Source organism: Exophiala oligosperma, assembly GCF_000835515.1.
Source record: "Exophiala oligosperma strain CBS 72588 unplaced genomic scaffold supercont1.1, whole genome shotgun sequence".
NCBI lineage: Eukaryota > Fungi > Ascomycota > Eurotiomycetes > Chaetothyriales > Herpotrichiellaceae > Exophiala > Exophiala oligosperma.
The window spans coordinates 1,516,672-1,534,978 of NW_015622818.1; the positions used below are offsets into that span (position 1 = coordinate 1,516,672).

An 18,307-nucleotide genomic window follows, 5' to 3' on the forward strand; every position below is an offset into this window, starting at 1 on the left:
ACGATGATATCTCTCTCTAATCGCGATTCGAGAGTATTAGCCGACGACGAAAGACCAAATGCAATGGACTTCGGCCCATATGCGGTACATGCTCGACAAGATGTTCCCCATGCTCATGGCCGCATACTCCATCGGTCAATGCCCTTACCCATGATCCTTCTGCAACATCCAATTCACCCGCTCTGCTGTGCAGTTCCGGTTCGCACCCAAGTAATATCCAGTTAGGCAGTACTGCCTTTTATCAAGCTCCGGGCTCGGGCGAAATGCCTCTTTCTCTTCTGAGGCGGGCGATTGACATCTTTTTGGCCCAACATCACGGAGTCGAGTTCTGTTCCTTTCTTCATCAACCCTCGTTGGCAGCTGAAACAGTGGGCACAGAGCACCCGTTCCTATGCAGATCCATCATTGCACTCTCTGCTCTTGATATGTGCGACAGTGAGGCTCAGACCTACGGTTATAGCTCTCTTGAAGTCTTGTCCGAGCACTTTGCGGATCTTGCTCGAGCGTCTGCCCGTACGACCATTGACCAGCCGTCCAGTATGTGCATGAGAAGAATCATCACGAATATGTTGGTCGACTGACTTGTTCCACAGTACCCTCAATACAGGCCAATCTAGTTCTTGCAATGTACGAACTCCTGACTCGTGACGGAATCAAGGCGTGGATGTTTTCAGGCGTCGCCACCCGGCAAGCTCAGGCCCTACGTCTTGGAGTCGAACTACATAGTAAACATTCTGCCCGGGAGAAAGAAACGCGACGACGCGTGTTCTGGGCATGCTTCATCATGGATCGTCTCGTCGCCTATACTTGCTCTCGACCACAAATGATCGGCCTGGAAAGTGTGCGGCTTCAACTTCCTTGCCCAGACCGTTTGTTTGCTTTCGGAGATGACTACAATGGCCCAAACCTCAACACCGTAATGAGCCATATTCATCAGATCGTATCGATTGGACTAATGCCTTTTTTCATCTGCATATTGAGCTTGTGGAGCGAAATCGTCTATCTCCAGATGAGGGATGGTCGAAGGGGTGCTCTTCATCCACCCAGTGATCCCAATGGCCCTTTTAGCAGACTGGAAATCCAAGTCGAGGAGTTTCAAGCTGCCCTGCCACTCAAGGCACAGTGGAGCCCTGAGAACTACAGAGCTTACAACTCCATGGGCCAGGGGAAACTGTTCATCTATCTCCACCTACTGCTGAATCATGCTAGGTTCGCCCTACACCAAGAGTACCTTCCGCAGCAGGACGGGCCGGTACTAATCATGGTGGATGGGGACAATAACAACGCAAATGACACAGAGATGGATGGCGCGGGCCTGTCTTTGAACTACACGGATGACCGGATCATTTCGGTTTGTCTTTCGGGAGCGTCTGCGATTGCAGAGATAGTATCATTCATTTGGAACGCAGAAGATGGCACGAGCCGCGAACCGTTGCGGTCTGTCGTGGCAGTGCACCCAATAATGGCGGCGGCGGCAGTCCAGATGTGGGCACAATACACACGACAACAAGGCCCGGAGCACGACGACACCGCAACCACACCGCAGACGGCCTACAAGGACAATGTGATTTTGTTCGCGACCGTTATTCAATCTTGGAAGCCACGATGGAAGATTGCGTACGCATTCGACGAAACCCTCGACTCGGTCCAACGTCTCTATGAATCCTCTTACCTGACCAGCCCGTGGGACAACAACGACGCAAGTTTCGGTGGTGTGGCGGACGACGAGGATCTGCCGGGCGGCGAGACAAACTCCACCCCCTGCGTGCATTCGGGGAACACCGTGGAAGGTGGCGGTGGTGGCGCCGCTATACTTGTCGTCACGGGCGACGGGAATGCGAACGCGACGCCGGAGGTGGCCGAAGGGAGTGGTCTGCCGGACCCGGAACAGGTCTGCCAGCGGTTGTTCGACAAGATCCGTTACACCATGCTGGTGTCGCTCGAGGCGCCCGACGTCAAGAGACGGATGTTGAATGTGTACTTGAGGACGCTGTGGATCCACGTCTGGAAGTCAACAACAACGACTGGGGAAGACTTTGTAGATTGGGAGCAGTGACAATTTCTAGTTTCTCGTTTCGAAAAAAAGGGTGTCCATACGGAAAAACTTGGCTAGGCTTTGATTGTGGCTTCCTTTTTATTATTATTAAAAGCTGAGAAACACTGTGCAAGAAAAATGTACGAGACAGTCCAGTGACGCTCAGCTCCTGGAGTCAAATGATGGCCCATATCCTCGTGAACTTTGTCCATCTACGGCTTATGTTGTTCAAAATCATCCCCAACCGAGATGAGAGACACAGATACCTAGGTTTGAAACCGAAAATCAGACCCTGAAGTTCTCAGCTCTTCTCCTTCTCCTCCTCCTCCTTCCACGGAACCTTCATGATGACCCCCCGTTGTTCTTGTTGTACAATCTAGAATATTGTTCAACCTTTTCAGGTAAAGCGAGTAAAGAACGGTCAGAATACATCCAACACCTGAAAAGGTGCCGTTGATGATCAAGGCGGTCATGTATCGAGGCGCCTGGCTCGTCACGAAAATGTTGGACGAGATCAAGCCAGTCGACGACCCTATGGCGAACAGAGTTCCCGTGGTGAGGGCTCGCGCGTTCATATCTGGGATGTTTGCCACCGTCCATGCGGAAAAGATGACGCTCATAGGGTATGCCTAGGGTTTTATTTTAGAACAGCGTCTCGGGGTGAGTTTGTTGATGAAATGCAAATTGCAGTGCCGAAAAGTTGTACTTGAGTGGAGGGAAGGATGCTGCGTGTCTCGAAGCCAAGGTAGTACTTACACCGATTGTACAGAAGAATATGGCCAGGTATCCTGTGCCCTTGTGGTTGGTCACATCTACCACCATCAAGATTATGTATCCGATCAATCCGATCACCATGGGCGTCGCCATGTGGAAACCTCTCTCGCAAAAGTAATCGGACGAGTATCCAAATCCAACGACAAAAACCGCAGCAGTCAAGGCCGGTGCGACAGTATACTGTTGGAGCCATTAGGTATGTGAACGAAACAACAATCTCGTCAATGATTTGCACACGCTTACCAGGTTAGTCTTTGTGACAGAATATCCTAACCGTACTGTCATGAGGGCGAGAAAATTGGCGCTTGACTGGGCCAGGATGCCAAAGCAGACGGCAATCAGGGCTCGAGCGTAAAAGTGAATTGTTCGAAACTCGGACAGGGCTCCGTGCCAATTGAACCTCGTGCTCTGGACGTCCATGGAGTTGAGTAGGATGCGAGACTCGGCGACCCTTTTTTCCTGCGCCGTGAAGAACCAGGCATGGGAAATATCTCGTGGTAGTACGAAGTAGGCAGCCATGGCCAAAAGGCAAGTCACACAACCTTCCAAAATGAAGAGGTACGCCCAGCTGGGAAGCGCCGCGTGCTGGATGTGGAAGACTCCATAAGCCAGTAGGCCACCGAATGCGGAAGCGATGACTGCGCCGGCGTAAAAGAGAGCGATTCGACTCGCAATCTCGGCTCGAGTGTAAAACGTAGAAAGGTAATACACCACTCTACATATATATACCAAGGACAGGTAGATTAGCACCTCTCAGTCCTGCGGCCGTGTCAAGCTTCAAAAGAAAAGAAAAAAGAGGATACTGATGTGTGACTTACGAAGCCAAAAACCCAGACTCGAATGCTCCTACCACCATGCGGCAAGCAATCAAGGCTCCAAAAGATCTGACAGAAGCTGTAGCCGCCGAAGCGACGCCGAAACCCAACATCATCGTGGGGAGAGCAACCTTGCCGGAACAGATCTTGGTGAAGACCGCCATGAGTGGCCCAAAGACGACGAAAGCGGTGTAGTAGGTGCTGAGTACGATGTTGTATTGATTGCCCTTCAGATGTGTGTCCTTGAGCAGACCCGCCGTCGCTGCATTTCCCAGGTTGCTGCGATCTAGAGAGCTGCAAATAGACATTTGTCAGAGAGATGCAATGCCGAGGGGGGGGGGGGATGATGCTCGAAGCAATCGAGACAAGACTCTCGGCGGCGCACGAGGCTGATGTGTACCAAAAGATGATCCATCAAGCCAACCGTCGACGTGGACCAGCTCGACTCACTTGAAGATGTACATGACAGTGAGGCATGGTAGGACAATAAAGTCCAACTTGCGTAGCAGCCTTGGGACGGCGGCTCCTTCATCGGCAGATACAGGCTGAACGTCGCCGTGAGTGTTCGAAGGGATGACGACCAAGTCCCCGTGACTGTTGGCCTTTTTGTTGTCCACGTCCATATTTGTCGAATAAACGAATTTGAACCCTGAGAAGTTAGACTTATTCCTGATCGACTGTTGCCATGTCACACACGAGGTCCATCCGATCAATCAAGGAACCCCCAGGCTGCGACTTCGTCCATTCTTATATCACTCTCTGTGACCCGTCCTGACCTGGTGGCCGTGACACCTTATCCCTGCCGGGGTCAATCACTTGGGTAGACGACAATAAACTGTAGCGGCAGAGACTATCCGACATCTGGGATGTGTTGAGTCGGTGGGGAAAACGGATAAGCCGCGGATGGTCTAATCAATATCTTGACACCACCCGAGGGCAGAACGACTGGGCGAAGTCTCTCTACTGGTGGTTTCAAAGCTCAAGATACGTGGCCTGGATCTTGGTAGTCTTCACGCCGTGCTCTGGAGTCAAGACAACATGGGGACGATACTCCGCTGGCTTCTCGCACCAGCACGTCAACGTCATATATAGACCGGCTCACCATGTGACAAAATCTGTTGTTACATATGTGGCTGAGTGATGCGAGAGAACCCGACTGTTTTTGTCTTTGTGAGGCCAGCTCCACCGACTGCAGCCTTGGCTTCTGTTTGTTAGATTTGAATACAAATCACCCTTACAAGTATAATGGACGACACGAAGACGAAGAAACAGCGAATACACATCGAGGCCTTGTGGATATATCCACTTAAAGGGGCGAGTCCCATACGGGTTGAAAGTGCGCTGGTCGACACTTGGGGCCTACAATACGACCGTATATACATGCTCGTTGAACAAGACAGGAAGCAGGACAACATGTTTAAGTCGATGAGCCAGAAACGATATCCCAAGGTGAGAAGAGAACAAAGCACCCCTTCTAGAACCACGTTGGTCGCAGACCCCGCCTCCAAACCCGGCTTGTTCTCGAGGGCATGGTTTCAACTGTTTCGTTCACATATTGACCACCTCTCCTCTCGGTCCCTTCAGATGGCACGACTGGTCCAGACGATTGAAATTGGGGTTTCTGGCTGCCCCGAAAGCCTTGTTGTCGTGAACAAAGATTCCGAAGACCGTGTCCAGATGGCACTAGATCCAGAGCAAGTCCTTGACCTTACGGGGTACCTACTTGCTGTACCCTTTGGTGCTGACGTGGGGTTCCCCACAGAGTCGAAGGCCTTTCCAGGAGGTTCGTTACGATGCCGTTCTATCCACGCCCACTCCAATGCTGTGACATGGGGGACAGTTTCGCCAACTTCTTTACAACCTTTATGAGGAAGCCCTGTCGGCTGGTCTACCGTGATCCCAATCGAGAGGTTTACGGCTCACGGCCAGAGACGGGGTCTCTCCTCTGGGACCGTGTCGCTCCACGCATCTGGAACTTGAAGCGGCAGTATCGGACCGCCTTGACCGACGCGGCGCCTTTGCACATCATCACTTCTGAAAGCCTGTCGAACTTGTGTGACTTGAGTCGAGGCCACGCCATTGCACCGGAGCGGTTTCGTCCGAACATCATGCTGTCAGGATGCAAGGCGTGGGAAGAGGAAAGTTGGAAATTGGTCGAGGTGGACGGTGTCGGCAGAATCGCCATCACGTCAAGGTGCCCTCGATGTGGCGTACCCGACGTGAAGTTGGACACCGGAGAACGAGACCGGGAGGTACAGCCGTCGACCATTCTCAAAAAGTTCCACACCACTGACCCCAGTCCTGAATGGGGAGATCGACCCATGTTTGGAATGTGGGCGATTCATCTCTTTCAAGGTAACAGGATCCACTTCACCTATCACCGTGCATTCATCCAAAGGAAAAGAAGGCTTGCTAACGTCACAATTCCACGACCACGGTAGACAAGAAAATCGCTGTCGGGGACAACTTGTCCATTGTCAACAGGGGATATCACGAGTTTACTTACCCATGATGAGTGGTACAAAAGCTTCACACTGCCGCGAATCAAAAAGAGGCGGCACAAAGTTCGTCATAGCTCATGCTAGCGTTCCCAGGTATGGTCGATTCGATCCAGTAAGAAGGTGATATCGTCCTTGCTTGCTCCAAGGGGGAAACAGTCGAGCCGCAAGTTTTGTGGCTTCAGTGGATTATTTTGTGCGGTAGAAGATACAATAGTACTAACAGTACATTGTCTGGAAAAAGAGCCTGGTCTTTCTGGCTTCTGGGCCATGACTGCACATGTATAGAAGACCGCTTTTTGGCCATCCTATACCGCCGCTGCGTGTGACGGCGACGACGAAGACGAACCCTCCAGACTATTCTTCGTAACCTCTGTCTCGGGTGTGAGATACAGTAATGGGGTTTGCTCTCGAACCCCTACTCTTTCGGGTACTCTAGCATGTAGACGTAAGACTTGTCACCCTTTCGACTGACCCAGACCCCCTCGGGTGGATGATCTCCTTGATCCTTTATTGGAACATCCCAAACCCGACCGACAAGGAGACTACCACCACTATTCCGAATGTCTGAGGAATTTCTTGAGTCTGTATTGTTGTTGTTGTCGTCGTCGTCGTCGTCGGCCCATATCGACCATCCAAAGTCGAGGTCATAAACCATTTTTATAGTCATATTGTCTGATCTTACATAGACGCCGTCTTTCTTTGTGACACCGGCGGAGTGATGGTGGAATTTATATTCTAGATCATCAAGTAGACGTCTGAACTTGAAATAAATGTTGCGAGGGACGGTGGTCATCTCAGATGTTTGTTCCCTAAGACGATAACTCGGAAAGCGGATGAAAAATCTTTGCAAGGTCTAGAGTTTGAAATATTTTGTTTCTTTCGACGTGGGATAAACGCTGGACAGCTACTCCGTAAAGCAGGTAAGTACATGTAGACAAAGGTATAAAGGTCAGAAGTGACTCATCGGTCATGACTCTCAATACGACCAGTACCCAAGGGGCGGGATGTATGTGACTCTATCTGTACGGCGGGCGGACCGTAGAAGGCCCAAGGGGCCAACAACTCGTAAAGAATCACAGCCTCGTTCTGCGAATCACGACTGCAATGTACCGCACTTTTCTCCCTGGCCGAGGCTGAGGGCAAGGTGGGTGGCCTATTTGTACCTGTAAGCTTCGCAACAAAGTGTCTCGATCGAACCGAGTTTAACATATCCCTGTATATTTCAGACTGTGCAAACAATAAAACATCTACAGTGATTGTGCCGATCGTCCGTGTCCCGGGTACTTCGGGAGCAATTGTCGTTGAAAGAAGAAACCAACGCGACACAAAGATGAACGCCTTAAGGCCACCAACAACATTGGGTACGCACGTTCCGACCTTTGCTTCGAAATACTGATCGCTCTTGGTAAAGTCACAAGTCGATCACACCCTAAGACTAGTGTGGTGGTACTCCGTAGCAGTCGACGTACTTCTTCGTTTTGGTCAAAGAATGATCAAACCATGTTGACACTGTCTCAAGTCAGTCAGGCCTGTCGTGCTGTTAAATCCTCACACTTTTGTATAAAAATCTTCTGGTTTAATTGACATACTATCAAAGCTCGTTTGCTAGAAACCATCATGGCTGGAATACCTTCTACAATGAAGGCCTGGACGGTTGAGATAGGTCAGCATGAAGCCGTAAGTCCCTCCTGCACCAGGTCCTCCTCCTCCAAACAAAGTCTACAAAGTGTACATTCGGACAATACCAATACACGATCAGAAATGGTGTGAAGTACCAGTACCGAAGCCGGCCCCCGATGCTGTCCTCGTCAAGATTCTAGCCATGGGAGGTAAGTTACCAGGGCATGACACCTCTCTTCCTGACAGGTAGTATCAAGTTTGCTTACGAAAGATGTAAAATCACGCAGTATGTCACAGCGATTGCTCCATTCTCAGTCTGCCAGACCTCCCGGTACCTTCATGGAAACGAAGCTTCATCATGGTGAGGACGACTCTCGTTTAAGAAATATCATAGGTACGTATCCAAGCTGAACCTGCAGGACAGGGTCACGAAGCAAGCGGCGAGGTAGTACAACTTGGTTCTGCGGTCTCTAAACATCAAATCGTGGGTGGACCTCCTCTCTCTCTCTGGTCTTGTGCTGTGTGCGCACAGGTCCGGATGACACCGGCTGACCTTCACAGGGAGATATTGTCACGTTGATGTGCTGCCCCGGCTGTCAGGTTTCGGATTGCCCAGAATGTACTAGAGGGTTGCAGAGGATATGCACAACCGCCGAGACGTACGGTCTGGGGCGCGACGGATTCTTCACAGAATACGCCGCCGTCAAGGAATGGGCTGCGGTGCCCGTACCAAAAGGTAAAGTTGGAAAGACTCATGATTTGTGTGTCGTAGTTTCATGCGGCTGACATGTTCCACGGGGGCAGGCGTTTCACCCTCAGCTGCAGCCATCGCCGCGGATGCCGTGCTTACATCCTACCATGCAGTCAAAGGTCTTGCAAAGGTACAGCCACATGAGACGATCCTCATGTACGGTTTGGGTGGTGTCGGTCTGAACGGATTGCAAGCGATGATGCATCTCGGACCAAAGCGGGTCATTGTGGTCGAGAAACGTCAGGAGCTCCTAGATGAGGCCATCAAGCTTGGTGTCCCGGCCAAAGATGCATTCTGCCCGTCGGAAGAAACCAAGGTCGAAGACTATCTTTCCGCCCAGAAGATTGTGGTAGACACCGCCGTCGATTTTGTTGGCGCCGACTCGACTTTCGCAAGCGCCCAAATGTCCGGTAAGTGCACCCCCTCTCAACCATCACTTCCCTTAGCTGAGATCCAGCTGCAGTCCGCTCCGGGGGTACGGTGGTGCTAGTAGGCATGAATAGTTTCTCGTTGCCCGTCAACACGTTCATCGCCATGTCAAAGGAGCTGAAAATCCTCTGCTCCTGGAACGGAACCCACACTGAGCTTAGGGAAGCCTTGGATTTAATGGCAAAGGGTGTCATCAGGCCGCAAATCACCACAGACAACATACGTACTATGCCTCGAGTGCTGGAGGACTTGAACCAAGGAAAGATCAAGGGGAGAAGAGTATTGCTTCATTAAGTCAAATACATTCTCTCAAGTACATCCCTATCGGGGAGGTGTTCGAAGTTGTAGACCAGATCTACGTTTCGATCGCCCCAGAAATGAACGCCGCAGTGCTGCTCCTCCTATGCCAAACCCACAAGTAGACAAGCATTAGGTCATAATAGTGATCAAAATCCAGATGGTCCAAAAGCAACAAAAAAGATAGAACGTCTCATGATCAAAGGGTGGAAAATCTGAGCGCTTGACATTTCTGACACCAGCAATCAATTATGCTCCCACAAATCCCACACTCGAACCGATTCATCCCATCTTGACAAGGACAGCGACTATGTGGCAGCTGACAACTCTGGCAAATGAGTCTTACTGAAGGGCTGAGCCCAGTACAGCGGCAGTCGTCAGGTAATGAAAAACCTTGGTAGTTGGTATCTGCTAGTCCTTGATAGAGCTGTGAGCACGCGTCTGGGTTCCAAGAAGTTTGTTGGTGGTCGCGTTGGTGCTCTTGGTATCTACGGCGTTTTGGCGGCCGTTGCTGAGGATCTAGTAGTCTGTCGGTGGTAGACAGGACTTGGTTGATGGTCTCTTCACGTTGAGCGATGCCGGTACCAAGTATGCCTTGCCCTTCTTGGGGTGGTATGCGGTTGCGATACGCGTAATACTGCGATGATTGAGAACTTGTAGGTACCATCAGATGCGTTGGGTCTTGTGACCTGCTTGAGGAGGCCGGTCCTGATTCAGGCCAAATGTGCGTGGCATACATTGGTCGCTGATGACCAGAAGGCTGTCGCCCGGAGTTCCCCATGATGTGCAACAGATCCTCATCTTGAGTGCCGTCAGGCATGACGGTTGTGTCTGGAGAATGGTTTCCTGCCTCCAATCTGGTCGGCGTTGTGGTGGATCTATTGGAAAGTTTCCGAACAGCATCCTCGAACCTTTCTCCCGAGTTCCTCACCTGTTTTTCACACTCATGATGGATTCTCGCCTGTTCTGAGTGTAGTCTAGCCTGTTGTGAGTGAAAGTGTGCACGGGCTTCCACGTCACGATGCTCCTTCTCTGCAAATAGCCTTACAAAGGACTGAAGAGTCTCTCGAGATTCGGAAGGCGTTAAGGAGTTTTGGCTGATATGGCTCGCCATTTGGGCCAACGCAGACGTGATAGGAGTCTGGAGGCCGGTTTCAGCGCTGTATGGAGAGACATTGGAGTCGAGACCTCCAAACAGTCGGTAGTATTCCCTCCATCTTTCTTCAGGCTTGAGCTTGCGTTTCGACCATTCGTCGATTTTCTCCATTTTGTCTTTATCATCTTTGATGTGGGCCCTGACATGGCGACTCACTCTGTCGATCTTCGGTGCATCCCATTTCCAGCACTTCGACTTCAGGTTCTCGCAGAGGGAAGGATTAGCGGCGTGTAGAGGACATCGGAATTTCTTTCCTGGCTTCCGGTAATCGAAACCCTCTTGATCTGTGGGGTGAGCTGGTTCTGACTGATCGTCGTCGTCGTCGTCATCATCCTCCTCGCCTTCATCATCAGCAGTGCTTTGCTCCCATGTGCGTCCATCTGCCGTGCTTCGGGCGGACTTGGCTCCTCTTGCACCCGTGGAAGTAGACCTTGCTCTACCTTTGCCTTTGCCGTTGCTAGGCTCTCCTCCAGCTAGTTGCCTCGACCCATGGGTAGGGGGACTAGTCAACGAACCGGTGTCGGGCGCTTTATCGATGGTGATCTCAAGTTCGCTCTCTTTGCCTGCATGCCCGGGGCCTGGTTTTGCCACTGTTGAGGGCGCCTCAGGTCGACCTGGAAGGACGGATACAAAGCTGTTCAATGCGCCCCTACGAGGCTCCAAGGATGCTTCGGGCCTACCGTCGTTTGTGTTGAGCTGAGCTCTTCTTGAGCATGGAATCGCAGCTACAAAGTTGGCGCCTCTAGCTGCTTGATTAATTGATGCAAGCGGGGGTGGCGTCGCGTAGGACAAACGTGGCGCTCCTTGTGGTGATGTTACCCGGTTCTTATCGCACGGCGCTTCGCGAGGGTTACACAAGCCCGGGCGATGGGGAAGAGAGGCAGATGATCGCAGAGTACCATCGCTTCCTCGCTTGGAGCTGTTTCGACTCCTCTTGAGCCTCACCGTCGTATCAGCTTCTCTGTCAAGGTCTGCATGATCGCCCTTTCTGGATTTTGGGCCAGCGATCGATAGCGAGGTCCTGTCTGCTTCTTTGTTGAGTCTGTATCTGCCCCACCTGAACAAGTCTGGGATTTTTGGTCGTGCACAAAGACCGTTGTTATTTCTCTTGATCGCATCCCTAGGCGAAATCGGCGTGCAGATGCCACAGCCATTGTTCCACGTATCAAGCTTCACAACATGATGCTGAGTCCCAAATGTGCGGTCGCGACATCTGGAAGGGTAACACTTTGTTGTATATTTTGCCACTTGCGATTCTTTACAGGTTGTATCTGTGGTGATGTCTCCCTGGCCAAGGAAAACCGTGACGCTCGATTGAGGCTTCGAGGTAAAACACCAAAGAACCAAGTAGACATTCCAAATCAATAGATTAGAAAGTCGAATAACCCAACCAAAGATGATTCGAGGCAAACATAGAATGCAACACAAAAAGCCGAACATCAGTCGCGAGTCGGCTCGAATATTTAGATCAAGCTTGCCTTCTAGTTCAAGCCACGTATGTGGCTTGCCGGCAGAGGAATCCATGATGCTTCGATGGCACACTGAAGGGAACAAACTACCACGACGATATTTTCGTGGGTGTTAGTTAATAGGGAAGCGAGGTGCGCGCGCTGGGAGGAGGCAACTCTTTCATATAATCTGAAGTTTCTTGATAAGAGAGGCATAAGACGAAGCTACAAGGCGGATTGAAGGCACCATAAGCCCATGGCTGAGCAATAGAGACATATAAGATTCCAATGCGTTGACCGCCAGTTTCATCATGAGCCTCACTTCTTCAACCTCGAGACTGCCTTGGGAACCGACTTTCCGAACGTCAATTTTCAAATTGCAAGTCGCAATGTGTAAGGCACCAAAAGGGCATGGCGAGGACGGAGCCCCTTCTGATTGATCAATGTGACCAGGACCGACGCCTGAAGGCCTCCTTCTCACTGAACGCGGACGGTTTAAGCACAAATAGAATTTCGAGTGCCCAAGGCAGCAGCATCGGTTTGTCCGTTGTTAGGCGTTTTCCGACTCCTGTCAGATTGTGCCAGCTTCACTTTGAATGATCCGCGATCCTTGCTCTGTTTCCAATTGATTCCAATTGAGTTTCTCCGCAAATGAGCGCTCTGCCACGGCTGCATGAGCGAGCCACAAACGTGACCGTGAATTGCTAATACTCTGGATAAGCAACACTCGTCCCGGTGTTAAAGTGCCGAAGCAGCCGAGGAGCCTGCAAATCCATCGCCGCTTACTGACGGAGAGTTGAGTGGCCAGTGAGCAATTACCGTGTGTTGGCATCCAGGACAGGTGAGTTGTGGCAGCTAGCAGCCGCAAGATACACACTGGCCACTTATGCTCATAGCCCAAAGATGTGATCATCGGGAAAGTAAGGACTAGTCCTGCTTGATTCGGGGTGAATGAATCGAAGTGCTTCCAAGTGGGGGTTCCTCGCTCGTCAGGCTCTGTCTCTTGTTGCTCTCACTAGTAGCTCAAGCTCGCAGGGTGAACAAAATGGAGATCGTACACTTCGTTTTAGCCCCGTTGGGACTGCAGGAAAGTTTGAAATCATTGTGAGGCGCCAATGCGCTTGCTTCCTGATGAATTTGCACCATTCATTGCCCGGTCGTTCGCAGCATTAAAGTAGGTGACGTCTGAACAGGGGCCATTGTGGCGCGAAGACGCCATGTCACCAGGCCAGGCTGTGCTGCCTCCCACCTCAGCATTCATCAACGTACTTGGTTGGAATTTTGTCGAAACTGGACCTTAACACTCATTTGACTTTTTGTTGAAGGTGAGCCAGTAGGTTTTTTAATCAGATCCGGGTTGACGGCAGGAAGGCGGCGTTTTCCAAGGAGAAGCTGTAGCTGGTCTCGTCGGAACTGGAAGGCAGTGCGCTTCAACAATAGCACTCCGCATGAGGCGAAATCCTTATCCGTCAAATTTGAGAGACATGTTGGTACTGTAAGCGACGTCGTGATCGCCAGGACATGATGGAGGCTGCAATCCCCAGGTTTTTAGTGTGGCGACTTTAAGGTTGCGCATCACTCCCCTTCGATCAGGTTTTGCTGAGAGTCGGCGTTCAGTCATGGTCCATCCAACCCCCCGTGCAGCATCTGGGTGCTGATGGTGGCACGTTGGATGAAGATGAGGTGGTTGGATCCTTTCGACTCCGGATATCCATGTCGCAATCACATCAAGAAGCCTTCCGGTAATGAAGACATCGGCACATTGTCTCTTAACCCTGTCCCTATGGCACCTGGCTTCTTGTCTTGTGCTGTCACTTGTTTCAAGTGGAGGGAAGGTTCGTGGAAGAAGTCCAAGCTAGGAAGTAAAGGCTGTGACTGTGGTGACCGCGAGGCAGAGGTTTCAAACTTTCCGAATCGCCATTGCACCACAAGAACTGGCGATACTTGGGACACCTGGCATATATAGCATCTGGAGGGAACACTGTAAGGAACCAGGTATTGAAGAGGTGAGTCGTTCCGATATTATAACCGTCACTTCATGGCCATTCAGGGTTCTCCTTCCTAGTCTGGTCAACGTGAGACAGTTGAAACTACAACCAATCCTTCGGCAGTATGAGAAATATGAGAGGTCAGTTTCATGGCGCTAGATTTCTTTCTCAACAATTGGATGAACCGAAAGGGGTTTTATGCCCAAGGTATACCTTGCTCTAGCGAGTCAAAAGTGAGGCGTAGCTTGCATTGGCCAATTTTGATTCACAAAGATCCCTGGCTGATATGGTGTAGAGTGACAAAGATCATATTATTGACTGCCATACTCATGAGCGTTTGATTGATCTCACTGACGAGAGTCTTCAGAGCACGTGAGATTTCGAGACGCACAAATATCATTGCCTGCTCTTTTGCCGCTAATGCCGGTGGGTTTGGACACCCTACTCACCGTATATTCTAGGCATCAAATACCGACTAACGCTGCTTGTTAGTATGAGTGGCACATGTGCTTAGCGACATCATGCCGGACACAGCACCTCATAACAACTGGTAAGGTTGATTGGAAGATGATTGTGTTGGGTTCATGGATGGTCCCTGAACGCTGTTGATAAAAGTTGGAAACAGACACGCGTCGTCTCGCGTCTCAAGATGATGATTGTCTGGTGCCCATGTGCCGAATCATGAGCCGAGCGAATCCCATTCCGGAAAGCCTCAGGAAAGGAAAGGTCTCAATCGACCCCGCGAAGGAATGTTTGTGAGAGTTTTGCCTGGCTTAGAGCAAGTAACCCTTTCTTCCTTACGGGGCACAGCCTCGCGGAAAGGATAAAGGCCGGAAAAGAATTATTCCGAAAAAGCGTCGCTCAGACTTGAAGACCCATCTACATACGCATACGATCAAACCAACATTATTCATCATTCCTTCCCTTTTCCCTTTTCTCTCTGTGCTTCGATTTTAACTGCATCGTTGGTATTTCTGTACAACATTAACAAGAAATCATGCCAGACCTACATTCCCTACCTTCAGGATCCCGACCTGACAAAGCTATACGAAACAATGGACCGGAGAATTTGGTTCTTGAACGTTATAAGTTAAGAGAACTTGCCGAAGGTTGGCCAGCGTATAGGTAAGTCAATAGAGAGAGATGTATTTATGCATGTACAACAAAAAAACGAGACTGTATCTAGGTACCCTGTCTGACACGAGTCGACCCTCGGCCGGGGTCTTCTTAGGGACGCTTGTGAATGGGAGAATTTAAAATCAATCTTCCACCCGGACGCTCACATCTACACTACGTGGACCGGCCGCACTCACCATCTCGACTTCATCGAGGCCTCACAAAGGGGCATGGACAATGGAGCCTTCATCATGCACCGTTGTCACGGCATCACGACGGACATCAATCTTGATGCGACCCGAGCCGTGACCAAGATGAAGGCCACCATCACGCAAAGGTTCGACCTCGACGGGTGCGAGGTCGACGCCGAGAGCGATTGTCGGTTTTGTTTCTTCTGGATCAAGATCGAGACCACCCCCAACCGAGAAGGAGGGAAAGGGGAATGGCGTGCTCGGTACGTCAGGCATTGGTATGAAAAGGTAATGCCGCAAAATTCCCCCTTTTGAACATCCAACGACTGTTGCTGTATTGGACCATCACGGGGTACAGACTATACAGAGTTAATACGGTGACCTTGGCTAACGACTGAAATTTTGTTGGTGCGTAAATAATAGGACAAACTCATCCCCGTCAACCCAAACAAGATTCCTGCCCTAGACGAAGAAGAGTTGAAGAAATTCCCGTCCGGGTACAGGTACCTCGCTTATTGTCAGGAAAAGACAATGGGGGTCCAGGTATTGCTAGACATGCCGGGCCACAGACGCGAGAATGGTGTCGACGGAGGGAGCCAGGCTTGCGGAGACAAGCACGACTTGTTGTATTGGCAGTGTAAGAGATGGGTCGAGGGCGAGGACATTGACATTTGAGAAAAACAGCCCCCAAAAAGAGAACGGAATTCTTTTTTGGAATTCTTGTCGAGTTTTTCCATACCAAGTTATCATCCTTTCTACTTTGGCAACGTGTGATTAGGAGATCCCGTTCACAGTTCTTGTATACACCGTGAAGATACACGGGCAAAACCCATGTTTTATGATACTCAATTGTACTCTACACCACTCTATGAATATTTTAGACTCAATACAATCTAGTGTCTTATCCCTGATCCCTTTATTACATAGAAAACAAACATCTCGACTGTGCGAGAGTACAGAATATCGACCGTTGATACCCATCCCAAGCTTGTTAAATTGTATGCAGACATTGATCCACCTTTACTTCCAACGACAATCAACGCTCAATCGATCAATTCTAGAAAACGCCGAAATGTTAAAACAAAACCCCATCCATCTCCTGTTTTGTAATATTTATTTTTGGGCAGCGACTGCTCCTGTTACCTCGGACACATCTGTCTCGACCGGTCCGTCAAGCTCGTTACTGTGTGGTGATGGTTTCTGGCTGCTGTTAGAATAGCGATGAGTTTTCTCCCCGTCGGGTTTGTTAACAGCATCGGAGGCGATGTCCTCCTTCGCTCCTGACTCTTCACCCGCTCCCTCCGGGTCATCCTTGACAGGCTTCTTTTTTCTTTCGACTCTCGTCTTCCAGATACCCACACTGGCAACGGCTGCAGCAAGCGTACATCCTAATGCCAGATAGAATGTCTTCGTGATGGCTTCATTGTAGGCCAGCAAAACTCCGCGTCTCGTTGCCAAATCGCCTTTTGCGGCAAGTTGGGCAAGATAGTCTGTTGCACCAGCGGCAATGACCACGTTTGCGTCCACACCTGGTGCGCGGGTACTCAGTGCACTCTTCAAAAGATTGATAAATGCCGTCTGCGCAAGGCCGATGAAGATTGCACCGCCGAATGTTTGAGACCAGGCGATCAAGGCCGTGATTGTTGGTACCATGTCTGGCTTCACCACGGATTGTGCAGCCTGGATAGGCAGAGAGATGGCCATACCTCGACCCACGCCGTTGATGATCTGATATCCTATCCAAGTCCCAGTCCCGGTACTGACTTTGAAGGTGCTCATCAACCCTGATGACAGTGCTGCTAGGATGGAGCCCACGACTGTCGGTGGCGCGACATAGCCGACACGCGAAACAAGTACACCGATCAATATCGCTGACACTATCTGTGACACGAATGTCGGCAGGATGTATACAGCACTCAGGGTTGGGCTGGCGTGTTTGATAACCTGAAACCATAGAGGCAGGTAGTAAGAAAAAATAAGAAGACCGCCAAACTGGAAGAATGTGGCCAACATGCTGCTGTACACCACGCGCATGGTCATCAGCGTCAGTGGAATCATGGCATTCTCGCCGTGGATGTATTCCCAGATGAAGAAAGCAACAAATGTACCGGCGGAGCCAACAAAAAGCCCGATGATCTTCGCCGAGGACCATGGGTATGTCGAACCACCCCATTCAAGGGCAAGCAAGAGCATGACACAGGCTGGTGCGAAGATTATGAAACCTGTAATGTCAAAATCGCGGACGACGTCGCGAAATGTCCAACTTGCTTTTCGGTTCTTATATGCTGGCAACTGAATGCATGCCATGACGGCGAGTACGATGCCACCGATTGGCAAGTTCAAGTAGAAGCACCACCTCCACGTTGCATGTTGAGTGAGAGCACCACCGATGAGGGGGGCAATGAGTTGTCCTGCTCCAGCCATGGCCATGATTACGCCCATCAATGTCGGCCGCTGTGAGGGTGGTGCCGCGACAGCCACCATCGTAAGGGCACCGTTTTGTATACCTGAGCCGCCCATTCCTGCCACAGCTCGACCGATGACGAGCATTGTGCTGGACTGAGCCACCCCACATAGGAGGGAACCTAACTCGAAAACAAAGACGAAGCTGAGGAAGGCATAACGGAGTGAGAAGTAGGTGTACACTTTTCCCGTCAGAGGTTGTAGGGAGGCATTGCAGATCAAGTAGGCAGCAGCATACCATCCTATGTCGGCGATGGTATGGAACTGGTCCGTTATTTTGGGTATGGCAGTAGCTAGTATAGATTGGTCGAGGGTGAGGATGATGACGACAAGCAAGATGGCGCTCATGAGAACGGTCAACGCCCGTGGACCGAGATATTCTGGCTCCTCGTCATATTCTGCTGGGACATCGTCCTCTTCTTTGCGTGACATTCCTGTCGTGACAGTCGCCTCGGGAATAGGTGTAGGGAGAGGCGTAGGTGGTGGTTGGACTGGCCTCGAGCCGTCGGCAGAGGTGCCGCCATGTTTCTCCATGTTTGCTGTCTGATTGAGAAGAGTCTCGGTCGCATTTGATTTGACTTGAGTCTGGAACTGACAGAAATAAGAAGAAGATCTCTTTGACTGTTTATTGCTGGTGGATTATCACCTTAGCGGTATCTCCGTATAGTCGGGTACGGAGCCGGGCGTCTTTCAAGGTTCCGGATGAAGGATACGATTCCTCCG

The 18,307-nt window shown here is 50.7% G+C and overlaps 6 protein-coding genes across 6 annotated transcripts; 3 read left to right on the forward strand and 3 right to left on the reverse strand.

The window, feature by feature from the left end:
• The first annotated feature begins 241 nt into the window (after positions 1 to 241).
• PV06_00524 (uncharacterized protein) lies at positions 242 to 2,205 on the forward strand. Its single transcript, XM_016401031.1, has 2 exons — positions 242 to 537; positions 594 to 2,205. The coding sequence occupies exons 1-2, from the start codon at positions 264 to 266 to the stop codon at positions 2,054 to 2,056; spliced, it is 1,737 nt and encodes a 578-aa protein (XP_016268084.1). The 5' UTR covers positions 242 to 263; the 3' UTR covers positions 2,057 to 2,205.
• A 131-nt stretch (positions 2,206 to 2,336) lies between these two features.
• On the reverse strand, positions 2,337 to 4,247 carry PV06_00525 (uncharacterized protein; the record flags this gene model as incomplete). The annotated part of the gene is made up of 6 exons (XM_016401032.1): positions 2,337 to 2,411; positions 2,473 to 2,664; positions 2,792 to 2,989; positions 3,053 to 3,524; positions 3,628 to 3,918; positions 4,075 to 4,247. 6 exons carry the CDS (start codon positions 4,245 to 4,247, stop codon positions 2,337 to 2,339), a joined length of 1,401 nt encoding a protein of 466 aa, XP_016268085.1.
• Positions 4,248 to 4,869: 622 nt separating this feature from the next.
• On the forward strand, positions 4,870 to 6,065 carry PV06_00526 (uncharacterized protein; the record flags this gene model as incomplete). The annotated part of the gene is made up of 2 exons (XM_016401033.1): positions 4,870 to 5,339; positions 5,387 to 6,065. 2 exons carry the CDS (start codon positions 4,870 to 4,872, stop codon positions 6,063 to 6,065), a joined length of 1,149 nt encoding a protein of 382 aa, XP_016268086.1.
• Positions 6,066 to 7,742: 1,677 nt separating this feature from the next.
• PV06_00527 (uncharacterized protein) lies at positions 7,743 to 9,235 on the forward strand (the record flags this gene model as incomplete). The annotated part of the gene is made up of 7 exons (XM_016401034.1): positions 7,743 to 7,802; positions 7,885 to 7,954; positions 8,033 to 8,106; positions 8,170 to 8,229; positions 8,307 to 8,481; positions 8,550 to 8,906; positions 8,960 to 9,235. The coding sequence occupies 7 exons, from the start codon at positions 7,743 to 7,745 to the stop codon at positions 9,217 to 9,219; spliced, it is 1,056 nt and encodes a 351-aa protein (XP_016268087.1). The 3' UTR covers positions 9,220 to 9,235.
• A 186-nt stretch (positions 9,236 to 9,421) lies between these two features.
• Positions 9,422 to 11,902, reverse strand: PV06_00528 (uncharacterized protein; the record flags this gene model as incomplete). Its single annotated transcript, XM_016401035.1, has 2 exons — positions 9,422 to 9,454; positions 9,569 to 11,902. 2 exons carry the CDS (start codon positions 11,900 to 11,902, stop codon positions 9,422 to 9,424), a joined length of 2,367 nt encoding a protein of 788 aa, XP_016268088.1.
• A 4,073-nt stretch (positions 11,903 to 15,975) lies between these two features.
• PV06_00529 (uncharacterized protein) lies at positions 15,976 to 18,118 on the reverse strand (the record flags this gene model as incomplete). The annotated part of the gene is made up of 1 exon (XM_016401036.1): positions 15,976 to 18,118. The coding sequence occupies one exon, from the start codon at positions 18,116 to 18,118 to the stop codon at positions 16,235 to 16,237; it is 1,884 nt and encodes a 627-aa protein (XP_016268089.1). The 3' UTR covers positions 15,976 to 16,234.
• Between the last annotated feature and the right edge of the window lie 189 nt (positions 18,119 to 18,307).